Source organism: Sciurus vulgaris (genome assembly GCF_902686455.1).
Source record: "Sciurus vulgaris genome assembly, chromosome: 9".
NCBI classification, from domain to species: Eukaryota; Metazoa; Chordata; class Mammalia; order Rodentia; family Sciuridae; genus Sciurus; species Sciurus vulgaris.
In genome coordinates this window covers 45,116,428-45,141,349 of record NC_136469.1, presented here as the reverse complement: position 1 = coordinate 45,141,349, position 24,922 = coordinate 45,116,428, and the positions used below count along the sequence as shown (strand labels likewise).

The 24,922-nt window shown below is 32.6% G+C and overlaps 1 protein-coding gene across 4 annotated transcripts in view; it reads right to left on the bottom strand.

Annotated features, from left to right (window-relative positions):
* NDST4 (N-deacetylase and N-sulfotransferase 4) overlaps positions 1–24,922 on the bottom strand; it is a gene marked incomplete at its 5' end in the record, with an annotated part of 266,779 nt that overhangs the window by 104,735 nt on the left and 137,122 nt on the right. For 3 of the 4 annotated variants that reach the window (XM_079154213.1, XM_079154211.1, XM_079154212.1), the window contains 2 exons: positions 12,700–12,854; positions 18,669–18,756. In XM_079154213.1, coding sequence (XP_079010339.1) covers positions 12,700–12,783 — 84 coding nt within the window. The remainder of the gene's footprint in view (positions 1–12,699; positions 12,855–18,668; positions 18,757–24,922) is intronic. The other variant, XM_079154214.1, reaches the window with a different exon arrangement.

Genomic DNA, 24,922 nt, shown 5'->3' with positions numbered 1-24,922 from the left:
AAATCTACGTGTGCCTTTGAGAGAAGCAAGCCATTGTGGCCAACCTTCAGTATCTCTGGAGCAGATATTTTGCCAAGGAATAGAAACAGATCATCAGAAAATAGAGCTCAAAAGTTTTTCCCAAGGAAAACAGAAAGTTTTTGGAGCAGAGTGTGGAGAAATCTAACCTAAGACCACTTTAAAACACAATAGAGATCTTGATGATGATGATCAATTAAGGAGGAGACTATTGTTTCCTTAATTACTATTAATAACAAATTAGCTAAACCAAAGTCTACAAGAGAAAACCAGAGAAGGAGGCAGGGAAGAGTAACACTTTGGGAATGAGAAAGTATCTGACCTCAAATGAGAATGAGAAAGTCTGACCTCAAAGACTATTTCAGCAAGAAGAGACACATTTTATTAGATCACCCTGTGGAACTACCTACACTCCTAAGGCACTGTCAAACACAATAGATCAAGCAGCTGGTAAAAAGTGGAAGCTCACATCTGGTTAACCTTCATACCAGAGACAGACAGCTCAACAGAAAGACATAAAGGGAATCCTGCCAACACTGTCTTCCCAAAGTGGCTGTGTTCCCTGTGAGAAGCAAAATGAAGCTGCACACTTCAGCAGATGGGCTCTTCTCTTAAACTGCCCAGTCATGTCACCAAACAGAAAAATAAGCAAAGAAAACAAAATCCACTCTGGACATGAAGAGAGGGAATCGAAGTGCTAAAAATATTATCTTAAATATTCAGTTTTCAACAAAGTTTATAAGATATGAAAAGGAACAGGAAAATGTGAACAAGAGAAATAAAGCAAGCAATACAAAAGAGTACATATGATAGACTTAATAGGCAAAAGTTTCAAATATGCTAAAAAACAACTAAAGCAAACCATGCTCAAAGAACAGAAGGTGTGATGACAATATCTCATTATATACAGAACATTGATAAGAGATAAAAATTATAGAAAGAAATGGAATTGAAAAGTATAATTACTAAAATGAAAAAAGTAACTAGAGGGTTCAAGAGGAGATTTGAACTGTCAGAAAAAAAAGTCAGTGAACTGGAAGAGATGATGAAATCTGAAAACATAGAAAATGAAGAGCCAAGAAACATGACCAGAGCCTCAGAAAAATGTGGGAGGCTGTTAAGTGTACCAATATATGCAAAAGGGGAGAATCAGAAAGAGTGGAAAGAAATAAACACAGTGGTATTCAAGGAAGTAATGTCTGATAACTTCCCCAATATGATGAAAATCATTATTCTCTATCCCTAAGAATCTCAATAAACTCAACTACAATAAAACAAAGAAACACATACTCAGACATATTATAGTAAAAATGTTGAAAGTCAAATATAGCCAGAAAATCTCAAGCACAGCGAGCAAGAGAAAAACAACTAATCACATCAACGGAAAACAAGATTTATAATTGTCTTCTCATCAGAAACCATACAGGCCAAAAATAAGAGGAAAGATGTATTCAAAAGAATGAAAGGGGAAAATGTGATCAATAACCATTCTATAGCCAACAATCTATCTTTTTAAAGTGAAGATGAAATAACTACATCCCAAGATACACCAATGGAATGGAATTCATTGCCTGCAGACCTGTCTAATAAGAAATAAGAAATTCTTCAGGCTAAAAGCAAGAAATTCCATAGAGTGATTTGATCTACACAAAGAAAAAATACTGGGAAAAGATAATTATGTAATATAGAGGGCAATATAAATATATACTTCTTCTTTCTCCACAATTGACATACAAAATTACCTGTATAAAACCATACATATGGAATTTCTCTGGGGGGCCAATAATGTGGAGAAATATAATGTACTTCTAATAGCAGAACAAAAGGGGCAGGTAGGAGAAAAGCTGCACTGAAGAAAGAAAATAATGCCAATGGTAACACAAATCCACAGAAATAATGAAGAGTAGAGAAATAGCATAGAGGAAGCTTAATACAGGAAATTCTACAAATATATATTTGCTCTGCTTACTTATTTCAAGTTTTTAAAGTATAAAATTACATGAAGAATTATAACAATGCCTTGCTGGGTTTCTGACATACGGATGATACATCTAAACCAATAGTAGAGAAAAAAGGAGAGGTAGCCATGAAAACATAATGTTTCCGTATCTCAATGGATTAATTCAATATAGTATTGAAGTAGATTCTGAGAAGTTAAAATATAAAGGGTAAGTCCAAAGTAATGATTAAAATTAAGTCACAAGGGAAAATAGAAAATATTTTGAAATTAATGAAAATGAAGAAACAGTATATCAGAACTTAGAGGATGCAGCCAAAGCAGTGTTTAGAAGAGAATTAATAGCTGCAAATGGTTGTATTAAAAATAAAGCTTTCAACTGAGGATTGCTTTAGCTATTCTGGGTTTCTTATTCTTCCAGATGAATTTCATAATTGCTTACTCTATTTCTGTAAGGTACATCATTGGGATTTTAATTGGAATTGCATTGAATCCATATAGCACTTTTGGTAGTATGGCCATTTTGACAATATTAATTCTTCCTATCCATGAACATGGGAGATCTTTCCATCTTCTAAGGTTTTCTTTAATTTCTTTCTTTAGTGTTCTGTAGTTCTCATTGTAGAGGTCTTTCACCTCTTTTGTGAAATTGATTCCCAAGTATTTTTTTTTTTTTTTTGATGCTATTGTGAATGGGGTAGTTTTCCTAATTTCTCTTTCTGAAGATTCATCACTTACGTATAGAAATGCATTGGATTTATGAGCATTGATCTTGTAACCTGCTACCTTAGTGAATTCACTTATGAGTTGTAAGAGTTTTCTGGTGGAATTTCTAGGTTCCTCTAAATATATAATCATGTCATCAGCGAACAGGGATAGTTTGAGTTCCTCTTTTCCAATTTGTATCCGTTTAATTTCTTTGGTTTGTCTAATTGCTCTGGCTAGAGTCTCAAGAACAATGTTGAATAGAAGTGGTGAAAGAGGGCATCCCTGCCTTGTTCCAGTTTTTAGGGGGAATCCTTTCAGTTTTTCACCATTAGAATGATATTGGCCATGGGCTTAGCATAGATGGCCTTCACAATGTTAAGGAATGATCCCACTACCCCAATTTTTTCTAGTGTTTTGAGCATGAAGGGATGCTGTATTTTATCAAATGCTTTTTCTGCATCTATTGAAATAATCATGTGATTCTTAACTTTTAGTCTGTTGATATGGTGAATGACATTTATTGATTTCCAGATGTTGAACCAACCTTGCATCCCTGGGATAAAACCCACTTGATCGTGGTGCACTATCTTTTTAATATATTTTTGTATCACAATACCAGATCTTCAACTCTATTACAAAGCAATAGTAACAAAAACCGCATGGTATTTGTACCAAAATAGACAGGTAGATCAATGGTACAGAATAGAGGACATGGACACAAACCCAAATAAATACAATTTTCTAATACTAGACAAAGGGGCCAAAAATATGCAATGGAGAAAAGATAGCCTCTTCAACAAATGGTGCTGGAAAAACTGGAAAACCCTATGCAACAGAATGAAATTAAACCCCTATCTCTCACCCTGCACAAAACTCAACTCAAAATGGATCAAGGACCTTGGAATCAGACCAGAGACCCTGCATCTTATAGAAGAAAAAGTAGGTCCAAACCTTCAACTTGTTGGCTTAGGAGCAGACTTCCTTAACAGGACTCCCATAGCACAAGAAATAAAAGCAAGAATCAACAACTGGGATAGATTCAAACTAAAAAGCTTTCTCTCAGCAAAGGAAACTATCAGTAATGTGAAGAGAGAGCCTACAGAGTGGGAGAATATCTTTGCCACTCATACTTCAGATAGAGCGCTAATATCCCAAATCTATAAAGAACTCAAAAAACTCTACACCAAGAATACAAATAATCCAATCAACAAATGGGCTAAGGAAATGAACAGACACTTCACAGAAGATGATGCACAAGCAATCAACAGATATATGAAAAAATGTTCAACATCTCTATTAATAAGAGAAATGCAAATCAAAACTACCCTAAGATTTCATCTCACCCCAATTAGAATGGCAATTATCAAGAACATAAGCAACAATAGGTGTTGGCGAGGATATGGGGGGAAAAGGTACACTCATACATTGCTGGTGGGGTTGTAAACTAGTTCAGCCACTCTGGAAAGCAGTATGGAGATTCCTCAGAAAGCTTGGAATGGAACCACCATTTGACCCAGCTATCCCACTCCTTGGCCTCTACCCAAAGAACTTAAAATCAGCATACTACAGAGATACAGCCACATCAATGTTCATAGCTGCTCCATTCACTATAGCCAGATTGTGGAACCAACCCAGATGCCCTTCAGTTGATGAATGGATAAAGAAACTGTGGCATATATATACAATGGAATATTACTCCGCCATAAGGAATGACAAAATTATGGCATTTGCAGGCAAATGGATGAAATTGGAGGATATCATGCTAAGTGAGTTAAGCCAATCTCCAAAAACTAAAGGACGAATGATCTCGCTGATAAGCGGATGAGGACATATGGGGGGGGGATAGGAGGGGTTAGTGTTAGGGTTAGGGTTAGGTTAGGGTTAGGGATAAGGAGGGTGGTAAGAATGGAGGAAGAAAGGAATGTATAGAGGGAAAAGAGGGGTGGGAGGGGAGGGGGGAAGGGAAAAAAATCAGAATGAATCAAACAACATTGCCCTATGTAAATTTATGATTTTTAATTAAAATAAAAAAAAAAGATAACATAGGAGAAAATCTAAGTAACTTTGGGTTTGGGATGAGGTTTTAGATACAAGACCAAAAGCATGATTCATGGGGAAAAAAAAAAACTGATAAAAAAACTTCATTAAAATTAAAAAAAAAAAAAAGCTTTCAAATCTATAGCCTAATCTTTTTCCTTAAGAACTAAAAAAGTAGAGCAAGTTAAACACAAAGCGATCAAAAAGAAATATTAAAGATTAGAACAGAAATTAATGAAATAAAGAGCAGAAACAATAGAGAAAAATTAGTGAAATCAAAAGTTGTTCTTTAAAAAGATCAACAAAATTAACAAATCTTTAGACAGACTAAACAAAAATAAACAACTTATTAAGAGACCCAAATAGGCAAAATCATGAATAAAAATATAGAGAACACCACCAACATTTTAAAAATAAGAAATACCAAAAGAAAATAATTTGAATACCTTTTGCCCACAAATTTTGATAGCATAAGTGAAATAGGCAATTTCATATTGATAAACATCACATTTAGTGGCTTTTTTTTTTCTTTTTTCTTTTTTCCTTTGGTACTGGGGATTGAACAGGGGCACTTGAACACTGAACCACATCCCCAGTCCTATTTTGTATTTTATTTAGAGACACTGAGTTGCTTAGCACCTCACCATTGCTGAAGCTAGCTTTGAACTCACAATCCTCCTGCCTCAACCTCCTGAGCCACGGGATTATTTCCTTTTGATCGTTTTGTGATTAGCATCATATTTAATGGTGAAAAATTGAATACATCCCCTGTGAGATCAGCAATAAGACATGAATATTGGCACTTGCCATTTCCATTGAACATTGTACTAGAGATTCTAGTCAGGACAATTAGAAAAGAAAATGAAATAAAATGTATCCATATTGGAAAAGAATGTATTGTATGTAGACAATCCACAGGAATCCCAGAATCTTTAAAAATAAGAAAGTACAGAAAATTTGGCTGTAACAGTATACAAATACATAAAAGGCAATTGATCTTCTATTAAAAAATGAGCAATGTGAAAATGAAATTAAACAATTCCCGGGACTGGGGATGTAGCTCAGTGTTACAGTGTGTGCAAGCATGCATGAAGCTCTGGATTCAATCCCTAGCACTAAGAGAAAAGAGAAAGAAACAATTTTGTTTACAGTAGCATTAGGGATATAGAAAAATACAGATGATTTAGGAATATATTTAATAAAAGAAATGTGAAACAAAGTCTGAAAGTTCGAATTTTTAAAATATTTTTATTATAAAAATTAATGCAGACATAAGGTAATCGACAACTCATGCTGTGGACCAGAAGAAATAATATGTTAAGATTTCAGGATTTCCCAAATCGATAAGCAGATGCAATACTTTCACTGTCAAAATTCCAGCTGACTATTATGCAGAAATTGATTTGCTGATCCTAAAATTTATATGGAAATTCAAAGGACCCAGTCAAAATAATCTTGAAAACAATGAATTCACACCCACTAGCATGAATGTAATAGAAAAGGCAAAGAATGACAAGAGTTGGTGAGAATGTGTAGTCATTGTAACTCTCCTGCATTGATGGTAAGAATGGAAAATGGTGCAGACACTATGAAAAGAATGTAGCAGTTCCTCAAATGTTAAACAGATTCCAGGACCTACAAATTCTCCTCCTGGGTAGCACTAACTATAAATAAAAACACAGTTCCACACAAAAACTTGTTCATGAATGTTCACAGAAGCATTGTAAATAATAGACGAAAGGTGGAAACAAGCCAATGTCTATCAACTGATGAATGAATAAACAAAATGATATAGCCTTATAATGGCATATTATATGACAGTAAAATGCAATGAAGTACCAATACATGATACAACATGTACTAACATTGAAAGCATTAGTCTAACAGAAAAGGTCAGTCATTTATATCAAATGATCAGAAAAAACAAATTCATAATGATAAAAATATATTAGTGATTTCCTTGGGTTTGAGGAATTGAGTAAAATGGGAAGTGATTGCTAATGGGTATGAATCTTCTTTTATTAATATTAATTTTATTTCATTTTGTTATGGATTTTCTTTCAGATATGATGAAAATTGTAGTGAAGTTTGAACAAATCTGTGAGTGCCCTGAAAATTATTTTATTAACACTATAGTATATGATTTGTCCATGTCAATATCAGTAAACCTAAAAAGTGACACAATGGATACTTGGATTAAGTAGAGAGTAGTATAGATGATGAGAATTAATCATTTCTAAATATATTTTTGGTTGAGACAATAGACTGGATAAGAGGAAGAGAGGTGTCAAATGAATCTGATTATTTTTGACTTAGAGGGATTTAATTGGCATTAAGATTAAGAATAGAAATTAGATTTTAGTTCAAATTCAAATCTTTTTAAATTTAATGATAGAATAAATGTGTTATACAGAATTTCATAATTTGCTATTTCTAATTAAATGTAATAGGCAGAGCTGCTAGAATGTCTTCTAATGATCTCTATCTCTTTGTATTCGCTTGTTTAATTTCCCTTCTGTTGAGTGTAGACTGGCCCTAATGACTGGCTTCTCATAGTGTATTTTAAAAACAATGGATTATCACTTCTGATATGCTGATGTTCTCTCTCTTTCTCTCTCATTCCTTTCTTAGAACCCTATCTCTGATGAAACCAACAACTGTATTGTGATCTATTTCCACAAGACCAGCAACTCGGGGAAGATCCAAAAGATGATGGTGAATTGAGACACTGAAACAGTCCAGTAGCTTGAAAGAAAATGAATCTTGCCAACAACCTTGTAGGGTTGGCAGGAAGTCTACCCTTCAGGTGAACTTTGAAATAACTATCACTTTCCTAGAAGTCTTATAAAAGACCCTGAACTACAGGATCCAGTTAAGTCATGCTCAAGTTCCTAACCTATGTAGATTGTGATATTATTTATGTCTTTATTTATGATATTATTTTAGATCTTTATGTTTTGGGCAATTAGTTATGAAGATACTAATGCATTTGATTTCTGAAGTAATTTACATAGATATTTGTTTCAAATGGTTAGGTATTTCACATGGAATCTGTTCAGATCTCCTGAAATTGTCAAAAATACTAATTTCATTATTTGATTGTGGTAAGAACACTTAGCATGAAATCTCCCTTCTTGACACATTTTTAAGTGCAAAATACATTATTGTCAATTAAAATACTCTCACAAACTCTAGAATTTATTTGTTTTGCTAGACTGAAACTATATGTATGTCCCATGATTATTAACTCCCATTTTACCCTATCCCCCAGTTCCTGTCAAGCACTGCTCCACTCTGGGATGCTTTGAACTTGACATTTTAAAATACCTAATGTAAGAGTAATCATGTAATATTTACCTTTCTTTGACTTTTTTTTAACATAGTTTAATATCCTCAATATTCATTTGTATTATCACATATTGCACAAATTCCTTCTTTTCCTCTATACTTGATGCTTCAGGTTTATTATTAATAATGCATAATGCATGAATATAATATATAAATAATAATAATGCAGGTGAGTATATCCCACTCTTCTGAGTGTAAAGACTTATGTACCATCACTGAATTTCATGATTATAGTTTTTCCTAAATTCGCTACTTTTATACCCTATTAGTTTTAATTGTCAGTTTTGACATCTTTTATTAGCTGTACACCACAAGGCTATATGTTACATAGTCCTAAAGATGTTGGCATTGCAGGCATCCATAGTCAGTTCCTTCTGACATTCATCTTATTGCGCCATAAATTCCATTTTCATATTCCTTTGATTTCTTTTTAATGTGATATCTATAAAGCAGATTGAGTGTGGTCTAGTATAACACAGATTTTCCATATATGTTTTTGATAGGCTTATGTTTTTTGTGAGAACAATCAAAATGTCAGAATTTTTTACTTTCACAAAAATTTCATCTAATTATAAAAATATTATATAGATTTCATAAATATGTGAGTTTTTTTAAAAGTAGAATTTATAAGGCTTGTGCCTTTGTTTAAAGAATCTTTATTTACTTGGTCAAGAATAAGATACCCTACGTTCTATTTAATAGAACATCAATAAAAGTTACATCATTATTGAAAATGTCAGTGTTGAAGACAAAAATGTGGTCCTTTTCCCTTCAGAATAGTTTATGATCCACATTTATTAGTAGACTGAAAAGCCCCACTGGCTTGGGAACTTTTATGAGTATGTATATAAAACTTAAAACAACAAAGCAGTTTTTAAAAACTTATTTTCATATGTCTATTGTGGAATAAAAATAAATAATTCAGGTTTATTCTACAGGCACTTTTCTTTCTGTGATTGAAATGGAGATGTAGGTTAAATCAGAATGATTTTGGGTAACTCATTAACTGCTTTCATATTGGCTGATGCTTCCAGTTTCCTTAAACCTTTGTCTGTTATCATCTTTGAAGCTTTGCTTCTATTTATTGGCATGCTTAAGCAACTGAATTGCAGCAAATATCTATGATTTATGAAATTAAAAAGCACTGAAAATATTTTTCTCCACTTTATTTCCATACCACATAAGTTATATTGTTGCTATCAGATCTGGGTAGATTGTGCTTGTCATTAAACTAACACCATCTGTACAGATATGTACATACATGTACACATATGACATCTATGTCCATGGATTAAGCATGCATACACACATACATACAAGCATATGTCCATACTGCACACATTTGTGCTTATGCATACATGAAACCCCCACATACACATCCATAATCACGATGCATATTATGTGTACATGGATTGAGCAAAGACAATTAATAAAGCCTCTTCCAAAACAATGAAGGGTTAAAGAAGTGGTATTGCAATGTGTTATTCTCATGATTGTTAAATATGTATAACAGAAAATGAACTCCATTGGGAAAAAACTCAGAAAAATTCCACAAAAGACCATGCTGATTGATTTGGTTTTTAGAATCTTTTCTAAAATATCAATATGAAACTATTAATATGTCATTTCAATCATATTGGAAATACTATTAGAACAATTGTGATTTTGAGACTGATAACTCCTCTGCCACTCAGTGTCAAACCAAGGAGTAGTTAGGAGCATCTGGACAATTTTTTAAAAAGTAGTGGGGAGAGGGAACTTTTGATTTTTAGCCATATAAATGTTCATTTAATTTGAAAATCTCTTTCCATAATTGTTTAAACTGAAGCTGGATGAGTATGTCAAGATACTCAATCCAAATTTGAGAACTGATGTTGTCAGTGATCACAGAATTTTAAAGCTGGAATTGATCAGTGGCATTATCTGGTCCAGTGCCTTTGGTTGGCAGATGAGTTGATATAAATTAATTATCTAAAAACTTTGTGGTGTAGAGAATGAAAAAGGGAGTAATTACCATTTCAGGGGAGAAAAGTGAAGCATGAAGACATTTAAAAAGTTGCCAACTTTATTAGAATTCTTTACCAGTCATTGGGGCTAATATTTATCCTGCCAACATCTCCTTCAGCACTTTCTACTGTCCTATTCTGTCTTAATATTGTTGATTTTAAAGTGTCACCCGAATGGGGAAAGATAGTCAATTAATAAGAGAGAAATACATTTCTTGCTCTCTAGACAGTACACATATTATGTTATGTTAATACTTAAGGTGGGGTTCTTAATGTTACTGCTTAAAACGTCCTGAGTTTTATTGAGCTGAACTCCAAAAGGACAATGCCATTTCAGTATGTGTGTTTAACAGACTTCACTTCAGTTGTAATATTTTGACTGTGCAACACACAAGATATATTTTACAAAATATATTTATAGGTTTAAGTCTAGCTTCTAGCCATGCTAACTAAACAAATGTAATTGCTCTGAATGGACTCTAAATAGCTTTCAACATTTCATTACGAAGCAATTACATCTGAGTCTTTCCCAAAGCTCTCAGCATGGCTTTTAAAAAGAAATTACACAAACAGGTGAAATCAGGCATTATGAAATATAACCTACCAGCCTAAAACACAAGGCTTCAGAGTGGCAGAGGAGTTAGGGAGGTGTAAACCAAGTGAAAGACATTTCATTTTCAAGGTAACCACAAATGAGAAAATTTAGCAAACTTACTCAAGGTATGTTTATTTTTGAAAAGGGGAAATTTACTTAAATTTATAAGTCTATTAAGCAATACAAAATTTATTAGACTGTTCCAATGATTTATCTATCTATGTATGTGTGTCTATCTATATATACATATATATATACACAAACACATATGCATATATATATCTACACATATACATACATAAATGTATATCATATATAATAGATATACAAGTGTATGATATATGCACATCTGTTATATATACACATTTATATATATTTGACTATTTAAAGGAAGGCATAGCTGCATACTTGTCTATTTAAAGATATAATTGCATACTTGTGTGTATTTAGAAAGGACATAGCACTTATTGAATGCTTGCTGAGTGCCAGGCACTACTTAACATATTATACATACCCTCGCATCTATCCTATATAGTTGTTTCTATTATCCTCACTTTATACAGGGAGAAGCTGAGACATAGAGAATCTAATTTATTTAAGATCAAGAAGTCATTGCTACAAGGTCAGGATTGGAACAAGGCATTCTGGTAGCTGAGTTCATGATCATAACTGCTTTTCATGTTTTTCACACTTACTACTAAAGGTTCTTTGTGATGATCTGATTCTATTCTGGGAATTTAGAGCTGGAAAGAGGGAGAGTTAGCATAATAACTAGACACAACTTATAAAATATTATAACATTCATTTGAGAGCTCTGCTTCCAAATATGTCTTTTAAAAAATGAAGATTAAAAACAAGCACTCAGTACAAAAGAACTGTTCATGTTCACGACAGGGTTCTCTAACCCAGATTCAGGGTCTTTGGGTACTGTTATTATTACAAACCCTTTGTGATTGTATGTCCCACTATGTAAAAATATGGAAACATGTATCTGAGTGTTTTTCTGGGGACAAGATTTCTATCTTCTATACAATTTTAAAGGGATACATAACTTCACTAACATCTACAGCAGAAGTGGGTAAACATTTTAGTGAAGATCCAGAGAGAAATATCTTATGCTTTTTGGGCCAGAGAGTATAATCTGCAACTACTCAACTCTGCTGTTACAGTGGGAAAGCTCCTATAGATGATATATAAAAGACTGACTATGGCAGTGTTTAATAAATGAAATGTCATATATGAACTTTGAAATTTGAAGTTAGTATAAGTCTTCTGTTGCAAAAAGTGTTCCTTTGATCGCTTTTCAGTCATTTAAAATGTAAACAACAAAACACATTTTTTTTTTTTTTTTAGCTCAGGGATCATAAAAAACAACAATAGTCCACATTTGGCCAATGGGCCATAGTTAACCAGCACCTGGACTAGACAAGTGATTCTTCTCAGCATCATAGAGTGAGAATTTGTTGAAAATATAAATTCTAAAGTCACTCTGCTGATCTCCTGAGTCAGCAACTCTCAAAGTAAGGCCTAGCACCTGTGTTTCACCTGTTAGGTGAAATGGAGGCACACTAAAGTTTGAGAGCCAGTGATTAGAGTCATTGTTCCAATGATTCAATTCATGCATCCATCCATTTGTTCTTGCAACAAATGATTTTTAAGAGGTGAATCATATTGCATTTGTAATGTAATGGAGAAATGGAGGAGAAATTACTCTTTTTTTCACATATACTCTAATAACTTTCTAATGGAAGAGGAGGTAGCAACTTTCTGACAAAGACTTACTGTTTGAAATATATTATTGTGATATCTATTTATACGTATAGATAGATATCACATATATCTCTCAGCCCCATGCATATAGACTCCTGAAATAAAATGTCACAAAACACAGCATGAATCCTTAGTATATGTGCTATACCCTGATATTCTGTTTTATTATAATTCTATAGAATCCATTGTAATAAACTGATTTTATAATCCACTAGATCAGAACTTATAGTTCGAAAAATACAACCATAAAATGTGCTCACCAGTGCAAATTCTTTATTGAGAATCATTTGTTCCACTAAAGATGACTCATTGTGGAAGAGATGGGGTTGCATGTGGCTCCACATGTGAGGAAACCACCAGAACTCATCCACAGACCTCAGCAGAAGGTCATCTCCTTCATCTTCCTCTTCAGTTCCTACAAAACACAAAGTTAAAAATAACATTAGTGAAAATTTTGTACTAGTTTAAAGGGTTTTTTTTTGTAAAATTTATATAATTTTTTATGCTACTGATACATAGGTCCAATTACATGTTTTTGTTTTTGTTTTTTTTCTTTTATTTTGGTGGTGCTGGGGATTGAACCCAGGATCTTGTGCTTGGGAGGCAAACACTCTACCAACTGAGCTACATCTCCAGTCCCTATGTGGGGTTTATAATCAGGAAAAAAATGACTATAAATTATATCAGACAAGGGATTTGGGGATCAGAGGGATCGGTGGTGCTTGCCCTAGGTGCAGACAGTTGCTTAATTTAGAATTTAGGAGTATTTTATTACTGATTTTTTTTTAGAATTGCTGACATGTTATAATAAAATAGTAGATCTACCCTTAACAAGACCCCAAAAGTGCACAAAGTCAAATCAAGAATCAATAAAATTTTTTGTTTTAAAATTATCAACAGAGAAATTAATAATTATCTCTTATTGTACAAAGGACACCTCATCAAAGACAAATCCTTTTGTCTTAAAAAAATTTTCATTTATATCTATGCATGTATACATATGTCAAAAATTGTGTTTATAATTTAACTCATGGATTGTGTTAAATTGTTTCTGATTACAAAGATCATGCACGCTTATTTTAGAAATGTAAAATATAAATCCAAACAAAAACAAAACAAAACAAAAAAACCCCAAATTGTACAATACCATATTCTAGAACTAACCAATGGAGACATTTTTTATCTTTCTTTAAAATATGTTTTATTTATTTTTAAATGAAAAAATAAATAATTTAATTCCATCTATGTTACTATAGTCAATGAAATTTTGCAGCTTTCTATGGTCAATAAAGTATAAAACAACTTGGATGTCTTTTTAAATATACTCATTGTTCCTGGGATACAGTCCTTAATCCATAGTCCTCAAAAGTTGGAAGAGTCACCTGGGTTTAAATAGGATTTTGGCAACACAAATGGCAATACAAAGAGTAAAAAAATGGAAGTTTAAAAAATGGGCAAGTCCTATGAATAAAAGGAGCAGACAGCATTCTTAATTTTTGTAAATTTAAATTAATTAAATTTAATTAAATTTAAATTAAATTTAAGTTAAAACCTTTAATAATACAGACTACAATTTATTTACTTTTGTTATTATAGTAAAAGAATATTGAATATTAAAATCCAAATGAGGAAGAGTTTATCACTTCATCTGTAGAATCTTTATGCTAACAATGCTTCTCAAGGCCATAATTTGGCAGACTCAGTCATAAATTAGAAAGAGTTACTTCATGTCACATGTGATGAAGAAATTGATGGTTCTCCCAAACCTCTAGAATTAGTCTGCTGTGCTTCGAATACGGAATGTTTGAGAAATGCTTCTATTCACTTTAAACTTCGCTGATCATTATTGCAAGTGGCAGGAAGCACATAATGCATACTTGACCAGGAAGAAGGTCAATTACTCATTTAAAGAAAAATTTGCAGACTATTGATATAAACAGATGCATGACTGATCATAAAATCTTAGTAATTTTTATATCAGAGAGTATGCTAATTTAGAAAAATTCTCCATAAGGTTGAGAATGACATTTAAAGTCTCCTTTTTAAAAATTTTCAACATCATGGATTAATTTCTGTCAGCCTTTCTCTTATTTTATGCTGGTCATATAATTCAAAACCACATGAGGCAGACCCTTGACACTGGAAACAGCTTAATGAAAAATATGATACAAGTCATGCTGAGGGAACAGCAGAATTCCAAATGTTTTCAAACCCAAGTAACTGAAAATGTTATATTTTTGATTTATTCTATGCACATATTTTCTATACTTAATGTATACTGAAATTATGTGTTAAAATATAATTTGTGGCCCATATATGCCCATAGTAACACAAGTTACAGTTCATTTAAATATCTGTAGTCAAATTGAGCCTTTTACTTATAACTTGATTTAGATTTAAATCTAGATTATCATTAGCAAAAAAGTGAATTTTATCTTATTTTAAAATTATGTCCTCTTACTTTTCCTGATTTCCAGAGTTTAAGAAGTACTTTGTTTCAGAAGTACAATATATAAAGAGTTAATTTCTTTGCTATCACTTTCAGAGGATCTGTGTTATAATATTCTCCTAAGAGTTAAGTCTGCCAAAATAAGATAAATTTTAGTAAGATCTGGAATATAAGTTGATATCCTTAAAGGTACAGTTGTAACCTTAAAATAAGATACATAAAATCCCAGTGTCAGTATTCTCTGTTTTATTTGTACAAATATCTGCTTAGTATTATTCCTAAATAGTAAGAAGATATTTCCTAATTTTCTTTTTATCTTGAACTTACATGATATGGTCCCATACAGGTTAATGTAGAATAAACGAATTTTAAGTATTATACTAAGTAAAATGAAAGATATGATGAAAATTGTTTAAAAGCTACTTGGAGTTCCAAAATCAGAAAAGAGCAATGCAAATTACCTACTGTGTATTTTTTGATAATATTTGATTCTTATACAAAAGTACTCAAAATTAATTATCTTAATAATAAACAGAATACTAACAACAAGCTAGACAATGTTTCAGATGAAAAGAGATATTATTATCCCATTATGGAGATGTGGAAACTAAGTCATATAAAAGTTAAGTAGCCTGGTTTTGTTCACATAGCTAGTAAAATGTCAGAACTTGGATTTTAACATAAGCTGTCTATTTCCAATATCTAGTCTGTTAATCCACTCTTTATAAGAAAGGTTAAAAAAAAAAAAAGGTAAAAAACAAAAAACCAAAGGAGAAAGAATAAAATGTTTTTCTTATTGTTATGTTTGAAAATTAATAACTACATAAATTGGTATTTTTTATAAAAACTGAGTCTCATGGAAAAGACCAACATTATAAAATTTACGAACATTATTTATGAATTAATTATTGATTAAATCATTTTCAATTTATTATGAATTACCAAGAACAGCAATAATTGTGTTCCATGAAAAATAAAATTTGTTGCCCTTCTATGTCTAGAAGTCATCTTCTTAATGCTGTAATGTCTTCATTTTTCAATTGAGCTTTCATTGTGCGATTTCAATCAAGTTGTAAACATTTCCCGACTAAAATATTTCACTCAAAACTCCATACTTTTATTTTTTTCCTTTTAATCAACACCATGTCCTTCCTCTTTCAATTTGGCACCTGTGGATGAATGACTTTTATGAAAGGCTTAGTAATATGCCCTTTTGGGTTGAGATTGTATTTAGTATGTGAAGGACAGAGAAGCTGAACAGGAAAGAATACATGAGAAATACAAATAAGTGAATCAGTTTGAAATATGCAGAATCAATCATTATTACACTGGACATATGTGATTAAATGTCTTCAAAACAATGAGGCTCATCAATCAGCATCCTTATGCATTGGGAAACCAGATAGTCTGGGGAAGAACTAAGGCCGTCATTGCAACAAGGCCATCTCAGCATGTTACACATCACAGCCAAGTGCACACAAAAGGAGAGCACTTTTTTTTTATTTGCAGTCTTTTTTCTTATAATGCTAAATCTCTATATAGAAATGTGACTACAGGAGGATGAGGCATTGCCTTTCTGATGGTGGGTATCCCTAATGTATAATTCAGCCCTGACAGAAACCTCGATATGCCCATGTGCCCATAAGTATTTAACATGACATGATTGTACCCTCGAAAAATGTTATGGATGCTTTTCAATTTTCCTGTGGATAAAAGAGCATAATACTTAAATAAGGGTTACATATTTATATGAAGGTTATTAAACTTCCAGGATTTACCATTTTATATATACTGTTTATTTTCTAAAGTGCACTATCACCATAGCATAGCAGCAGAGAGTGTTTCTTCCATTGTTTTTGTTAGGATAGTTTCAACACAAAAAGTTCATAAGGTTTGCTTAAGAGATACAATGAAAGCCAGGCTCGGTAGCACACACCTGTAATACCAACTACTCAGGGAGGCTGAGGCAGGAGGTTTGCATGTTCAAGGTCAGTCTCAGCAACTTAGTGAGAATCTGCCTCAAAAATGAAAAAGGCATGAGGATGTAGCTCAGTGTAGAGTGCCCTGTAGCACCACAATTTACAAAAAAAGAGAGAGAAATAAAGTTAAAATATTGCTTTTTTGTATCTTCCTTCAACAGTTATCCCTGTACTATTGATTGGTATGCTACTCATTTGATGTGTACTGTGTACATGTTCGGGATCGTAGAGAAGAAATGAGATGCGTCATAACTTTTATCAACAATAATGCTGCAAATGTCTGGCAGGTTTAGTAGGTCTGAGTATGAAAAGTAAATAAAAATGGAGATGATTACCCAGATATATATCAGCCAAAAGAATGCTTTCCTTACATCGTATAACTATTTAAGACAAAATAGTATTGTTTGTATGTGAGCTCCAAATAATCCCATAATTTTTCTCTTGCATGAGTAGATACAGCCTGTAGTTATCTGCTTTATAACTTCATAGTCAGAGTTTCTTAGGCTTGAACTCATTTCTTGAGGGTGCTTTTGAAGAAGATTTACAAAATCAAATCTATTTTCAAAATTGTAAGCTGAAATTGCTTTGCCTGTGCAGATATGATGACCCAAATCTATTCTACAAAATGTCCTTTTAAAATATGCAATCATTTGATTTATCAACTGGTCTAAATACTAATTTTCCTTCTATTACTTTAAACAGATGTACATGTTACAAAGCAGGAGAAAAAAGCCTCATGGAAAAGCCAATAAGACATTGCTACTTCAATATTCTAATAAACCATGCTGGGCTTTTACATTAAACAGTCTCTGTGTAAACAAGCTCCATTTATGATAATTAAAGACTACCTTTGCATGGGATATTTGCAATGAATCAATAAACTGCACACATGCACAGATAATTCTGTGAAATATTTCCACTAAGATACTAGCAGAAACAATGCAAAGCATTTACCTCTCTGCATGAAAGCAAGTAGGTGTAGATGGTGATGTTCTCTTAATTCTAACCCCAGCACACTTAGTAGTATTTTTGTCCTCAGTGCAAGACAATTTTATGAACATTGTTTTTTCTATGCTAGAGGCATTTAGTAACACTGCTAATATTCAGAAAAGGAAAGTCAAAATCTGAAGGTGAGAGTATAAAGAGGTGAGAAATAACAGAACACAGAGTAAGTATTCATGAACACCAGTCCCATTTTGAGAATCTGTTGAGAGGTTAGATGGAATAGAAGTTTAACTGTGACTAGATAGATATGGGGGAAAATGCAAGCTTGATTGTGAACGTTTTAATGGATATTGGGTCAAATTTGTCTCAATACTTTCAGGTAAAAATATTGCAAAGGAAAGTCAATTAAATTCCTTTGCGGCTATAAAACTCCTCTCCCATCACCAGATATTTTCCAAAGGTAAATAAGCACAAAAGTCTCTGCCACCTCAACTACTCACAAATTTAAAAATACTGTCCACTATTATTAGTATTAGTATCATTATCATCATCATTACTGAAGTATGCTCTCAATTGGACTATGCTGACAAACAAGATGTACAATCATACTTAAAACAATGATTATGGTTTCTTGTACCGAGTTGAAAAAGTCAATTCTCTTTCTCTTTTGCCCTTGATTTTAATAGTATTTGCCAAAGTAAACGAGCTCATTGATTTTGGATTTGGCTTCTCATATAATGCACCCAAGTTTTTCCCATAATCAATCTGGACATTCTGTTTCTCCTACTTATGGAACATTTATAATCCTATCTCCTATTTATATGTAGCTGCCTGAGAACACAAAGCTCCTTCTTACCTGTATGGTAAAACTTCCCTGAAAATCCAAGGTTGAAGGTAAAATTTGCAACCTGAGTGCGCAGTAAATTTTGAGTCTCTAGTAAGGCCTGAAATAAATAAGAAATTAACATGATTTTAGAAAAATAAATATGAAGCTTTGGGATGCCTCTTTTGTAAATGTGTGTATCAGTGAAACAATTTTGAGCTTTGTTGGTTTTGGGATTTTGATGGAGACTGTTCTGTGATATTCATATTTCAGGTCTGATAATTACTATGGTTATTATTTTTATTGAAGGTTAGCAAATTACAAAACAGTGAAGTCCTGAGCACATTATGCATTGCTGAGAGGCACTTCTCCAACTGCACAGCACTGAAATCGTTTTTCATTTCTGAGACATTTCTTGAATTTCAGATTATTATATTTCCTTTCCTTGGGGAAAATTTTCCAGAATTGTTGAATGTAGACAAGTCCTATATATGCTAGTAAGGAATAGGAGGGAACTTTGGTCTGAACTATAATTTGGTATTTTATTTAACTGTGCTACCTCCCCCATCATTTAAAAAGCATAATTATTGAGTTGAAAGCTTGAGATTTTACTTTAAAAACTAAAGAGCAATGTATATTTTATAAGGCATTGCTTGCAAATCTAGAGACATGAAAAGAACACATAAGAATAAATACACTTTATACTACTAATTCCATAAAGAAATGTTCTCTAAATGTAAACATTTCTCTAATTTCTAGACTTAGAATTGTACTGTGTGAATTTCTTGTTTGTAGACAGGTAAGAACACACTGATAATAATTAGCCAGAATTAGTCATGCAAATTTTCTGTCAGTCCCTTCAGTGCTGTTATTCCTATGTGAATACATGCAGCATAATCCAGAACTCTCATATCCCAGGGCTTTTTGCTCACTTATTGGTCTGCTTACTGATTCAGAATGTTTTTCTTCTTTTTTAAGTGACTTTTTAAAAGAGGACTTACTTTGTTTTAATGGAAATTAGAAAGTCATTTCAAACTAAGACTAATTTTTGTTACCTTTACCATCTGTTAAGCTAAATAAAGAACCAGCGGTTTAGATAATTTCTTTTGCTTTAGTTATGGTGGATAAGTGCTTGCTTTGAAAATTTGTGAACCTAACTATTTATCCCTTTAGTCCTGAGAACTAATTTAATTTTGAAGAAAGAAATAAAGAAATGACCAAATAACTAAAATATTGATAAACTATACAGTCAGTGACTGTTTGAGACCATAATTATACTGCATGTAATCATGGACAATCTTTTTTTAAATTTTATCAATTATATAGACAATGGAAAACTGGATCCATTAGTTTAATTTATTTCTATGAAATATTCAAAGACATTCTCAAAAAGGTCAAAGTAGATATTAAATGGAGGATGGAGTTAAAAATAACATGTATGGAATAATAGCATTATTCGTAAATGCTATGGAATGTACCTTAAAATAATAAGACCATGCATTATTTTTAGTTTTAATGACTTTTCTCTGATTTCTTTTTTTATTTTACTTTTTGCTTTATTGAATGCTCAATCTCAGAGCTTCCATATCTTGAAGTATATATACCTATATTTAATTTCTCCCTTCCCCTTCTCCATTCCAACACCGTGCATCTGTAAATTTTTCCTTGGAGTTCTTGAAGTATTCTTCATTCTACATTTATTTATCTGTCATTCATTCTTTCTTGTTATCCGTCATCCACTTTTAAATGCAATATTTATTAATTGTGGATGGATACAGTATTGGATTTTCTAAGAATGGCCCATGTAACCTAGAACCTCACCAACTAGAGAGGGAGATAGATATAAAATATAGTCACACAAATGTGTAATGGCAATTCTTGACAAGTGTTGCAAAAGAAATCTCGGTCATACTGTGAAAGATTTTAGATTGAAGAGTGGGCCTACATATCTGGTGCTTTTTTAGGGGCAATATAGTAAAGATTGAAAAGACTATTTTTCCCAGAGCAACTTGCCACCACCATAGGCAGGACCTGATTACTATTTTCTTAGGATTTTAAGATACTATGGTGTCCAACAGTGTTTCCATTTTCCATTTCCAGCTTCCTCATCTTACCTTCTGCACTCACAATAACTTCCCAAAGTATGTTGTGTCAGGGAGGCTATTCATTTAAGATTCTACTTTTGTCAGTCATTTCCTTTCTCTAATCCTTTCCTTTATCTGTGAAATGGGACAGTGATGAATACTTATGTGATATTACTATGGTGAGGATTACATCAGAGAGGGTGTGTCAAGTATTTAGCTAAGTATCTGTTACAGATGCAGAACTCAGTAAGTACTCTTATGGACACTGAATGTATCATTCCCTACCTGTTGATTAGGTATCCTTGGTGTCTCCTCATTTTTAATTAAGCTACATGCATTGCTTCTCCCCCAAAGTATCACATAATCCCCATCTCCACATTTCTTCATGACATTTCTCCCTCTCTTCCCTTTGCCTAGAAAACCCCATTGGTCTCCATCCCATTTCCCCAAACCTCACCCATTCTTTAAATTTCCACCCAAATGCCATATTTCTGGATGAAGCTTCTCTGATGCCTCATAGGTTTTCTTTTCTTATCTCCCATAGGAAATTTCTAAGTCATTTTTTAACACTTCCATAATTTTCTACTTTGTTTCACATACTCTGTATCTTATTTCTCTCTGCACTCTATAGTCACCCTCAGGTTGAGCAAACTTTACTCATTTTTACATATCCCATGTTACTCAATGAACTTTTCCTATATGTGAAAGGTATTCAAAGTATGATAACAGCATGTATTAATATACAGCTATAAACATAGTTTCATTTATTTCTATTTTTACCAATTTTTCAATGGTAAAAATGATAAACACAATTCATAAGCTATACTAAAAATATCAGAATAATATAGATAAAATATTACTTTTCCCAGGATGTTCATAACACTGAAATCTTCTAACATTGTTTTATAGATCTCCTATTAACACAAGCTCAAAGACACAAGGCTGGATGGATTTTCTTCCACTGGTACTAATTAGCTATATGAGAAATTCGACTGATCTTTCTATTGTCAAAAGAAGTAGAATTGTGTATTTACAAACTCCCAACAAGGAGTTTGATTAACGTAGGAGTAAAGATGTCAAATTTTAAAAGCAAGAACAGATCAAATGAATAAAAAGTAAAAAGGCAAATCTTAAAATGTTCCAAGGTTTCTTATTTCTGTAAATGTTCTTTGGTTGCCAAAATCAGATAAAGGAATTTTCTGTGTTTTTCAATGATAAAAAAAGAGTGAGACAAATAGTATTGCATATATAAAAATCAATCTAATCTTGAAAAATAGAAATCAGAAATAAGTTTATAAGAGAAAAGTGCTAAGTCATGAGCATAAAAGAAGAAACTAGAAAAAAACAGACTTGAAATATAGGAAAAGCTAAAATGTTAGATGAAAGATCAGAGCAAGAAAATATGAATGCTAAATTAATATTAAAGCATAAGAAAGCTTCAAAAAAATCCTTATTTTCCAAATTCTTGCTAATGAACTGGAAATAATGTCTCAGTTTTAGACCAAAACCAAATAATAAAGCTTAGAAAATATTTGTAAATGCACTTTTATAAGCCTGAATATTTTTGGGGTAAACTTAACTAACTTTTGAAAATATATGTAAAAATAAAATATACTAAGACTTGAGACAAGGTAATTCATTGTCTTTCATAGTTTACAAGTCATAAAAAACAGTACAAATTAATCTGAATTTTTCTTTCATTATTTATGAAAAACAATTGAATGTTTAAGGGAGTAAATACATAGCTAGCTTTAAAAAAAAGCAGATCATTATTTTAGTAAATATAATTTGCATTATTAATTCAACATTCTTAGAATTAATCTCTTAGTATTTCATGAAAGAAGTTCAACTTTGCCCTCACATAAGTGCATACTGTTAAAAAGAATGATGATGTTCAAATTTTATGTTGCAGAAAATTTTCTCAAGAAGATTGCTAAAATTGTCCATTCTGGAAGCCCACTTGAAAATATAGATTTATACCATCATTGGGCCCAGGAATATGTATATCATTATAAACTCCAACTGGCTGTAAAAAATGTCAAGCGATTGTTTTGAAGTTACCAGATAGGACATGAATCACCAGAACGCTTGTAAAATACCTCTTCTCAGGCTTATCATTTGGGGATTCCAAAGTGATAAGCACAGGATGGAGTTGAAGGAATCTGTCTTTAACAGTGATTCGTATGACTTCAAACTAGAGATTATTTCCCCTGAAGAACTTGGGGAAATATTGAGTTAGTGCATTATTTGTATTATTTTCAAGGTATGTTGCCTATGTCTTAATCTAATTTTTAGGTTGTTACTTATTAGCATTAACCCTTTCCCTAAGTGTATTTCCCTAAGTGCCTATATACATACTTTCATATAGCCTTTGCTTCAAAATTTTAAAATCCAATATCTCAGGATAATAATGTTTGCTTTTGTGTCTTATACAGTCTTTTATTTTAATCAACAATTCAATAAAATAGCATCTTATCCTAACGTAATCTTTAGGTGGAAATCAAAAAGAATATTAGTCATATTTTTATTTTCTAGGTTGAAAAAATTGCTTCATGGTCCACCCAGATAACCAAGGAGGAGGTCAAAATTGAGCATGCTTGCCTTAACACTCAGTCCAAACTTAACAATCTCAGTCTCACTGCAGTAACTCTGTGAGGCTGCGAGGATGAAATGAAGTCAGGAGTCCATGCATTTTTGTGCAGAGACTATTATTTGTCAATGTACAAATGAAGATGAATAGGTCCAACTCAGAATAAAGGTATGAAGCTTTTGAAGTTTGCCTTTGAAAGTCCCTGCCTTCCTTCTTGCTCAGCTCATCTTTTCTCCCCTTTAGAAGCAATCCCCATCTTCTTCTGTTAAACTCTTAACTGCTAATCAAAGAGGAAACTATCTAATAAATTTATGAATCTACCAAGGCTTATTATAGCAACATGGTAGGTCTTCTAAGGAATTTCACATTAAATAGTTTAGCTCTGATTGTGGAATGAGTGAATTTATTAATGGAGAATGGACGAATAGTTTTGATGATCACACTGACCAAATGTGGAGGTCTTTTTTGAAGAGAAATGTTCAGAGTGTCAACATCCTTTTGCTGAAATCATGCTCAGCTGAACAAAACCCTGTTGTGCCAAATACTATCTTGGCATTTAAGAGCAATTCGTTCTTATGTCTTTTTACTGTCTCTTAAGTGTCCTGGTCCCATCTTTTCTCTCTGGCTAAAGTCTCCTGGCATCTAGAGGCCACTGGCTCTGGGATCTCTTCACTCTCCATGCCCTTCTTCCTTTATTCATTCACTCATTTGATGGTTCAGTATTATTAAACCCTTGCTATGTTTTTGGTACTCTTACAGGTATTAGGGATACAGTGGAGATAGTAACCACAATATCTAATATTATTGAGCTTTAGCTACACTAAGTAGTGAGAAACATTCTACTTATTTCTTTAAATCTTCCCCTTTATTAATTTTATTTTACCACTAGGCAAAATAAGGCACTACCAAGTGCCTGACAAACAAAACTGCTAAGTTTTTTCTTTTCATGGAGCATATAGTCTTTTGGGACACGTAGATGATTCACATTGCAAAACAAGCAAATAATTACTCAATTACACATTGTTATTAGTGTTGCAAAATAAAATGTTAGCAAGTGACATTGTTGAAAATCAAATAGAGTACCTGGTTTAAACAGGTATACAAGGAGATCAATAAAGGCCTCTCTGAAAAAGTGGCCATTTCTTGAGATGTGAACAGTAGGAGGCTAGCCATGCCCACAATGGGAAACAGGAGTCAGCCTCAGACAAAGGGATCAGTGAGAACAAGATCTTGGCATCTTAAGACACTACTCTCTACTTCATTTCACACAAAATATGATTTACATATTAAATTAATTCATCTGGGTACTAGCTCAGAAGAAAAGGGTTTCATTTAGGACACTTTTGGAGTAGTTTCTGTAGAAATAACTGAAAGCATGGTTTCTATTGATAGTACTAGAAATGGGAAGAAGCAAACATTGTGAGTGTTGGTGATTCAATGCAAGAAGTGAGGTGGAGTGTGTTTCATGAATGATTCAGGTTTCTGACATTCAGTGCAGTGGTGAAGAATTGGGGAGAGTTTGAGGGAAAATAAATCAATACTTTCACTGCTACTCTGCAAGTTTCTCCCACAGTAGTATGACTGTGTTGTTGAAACCTCTGTATCACCCAAAA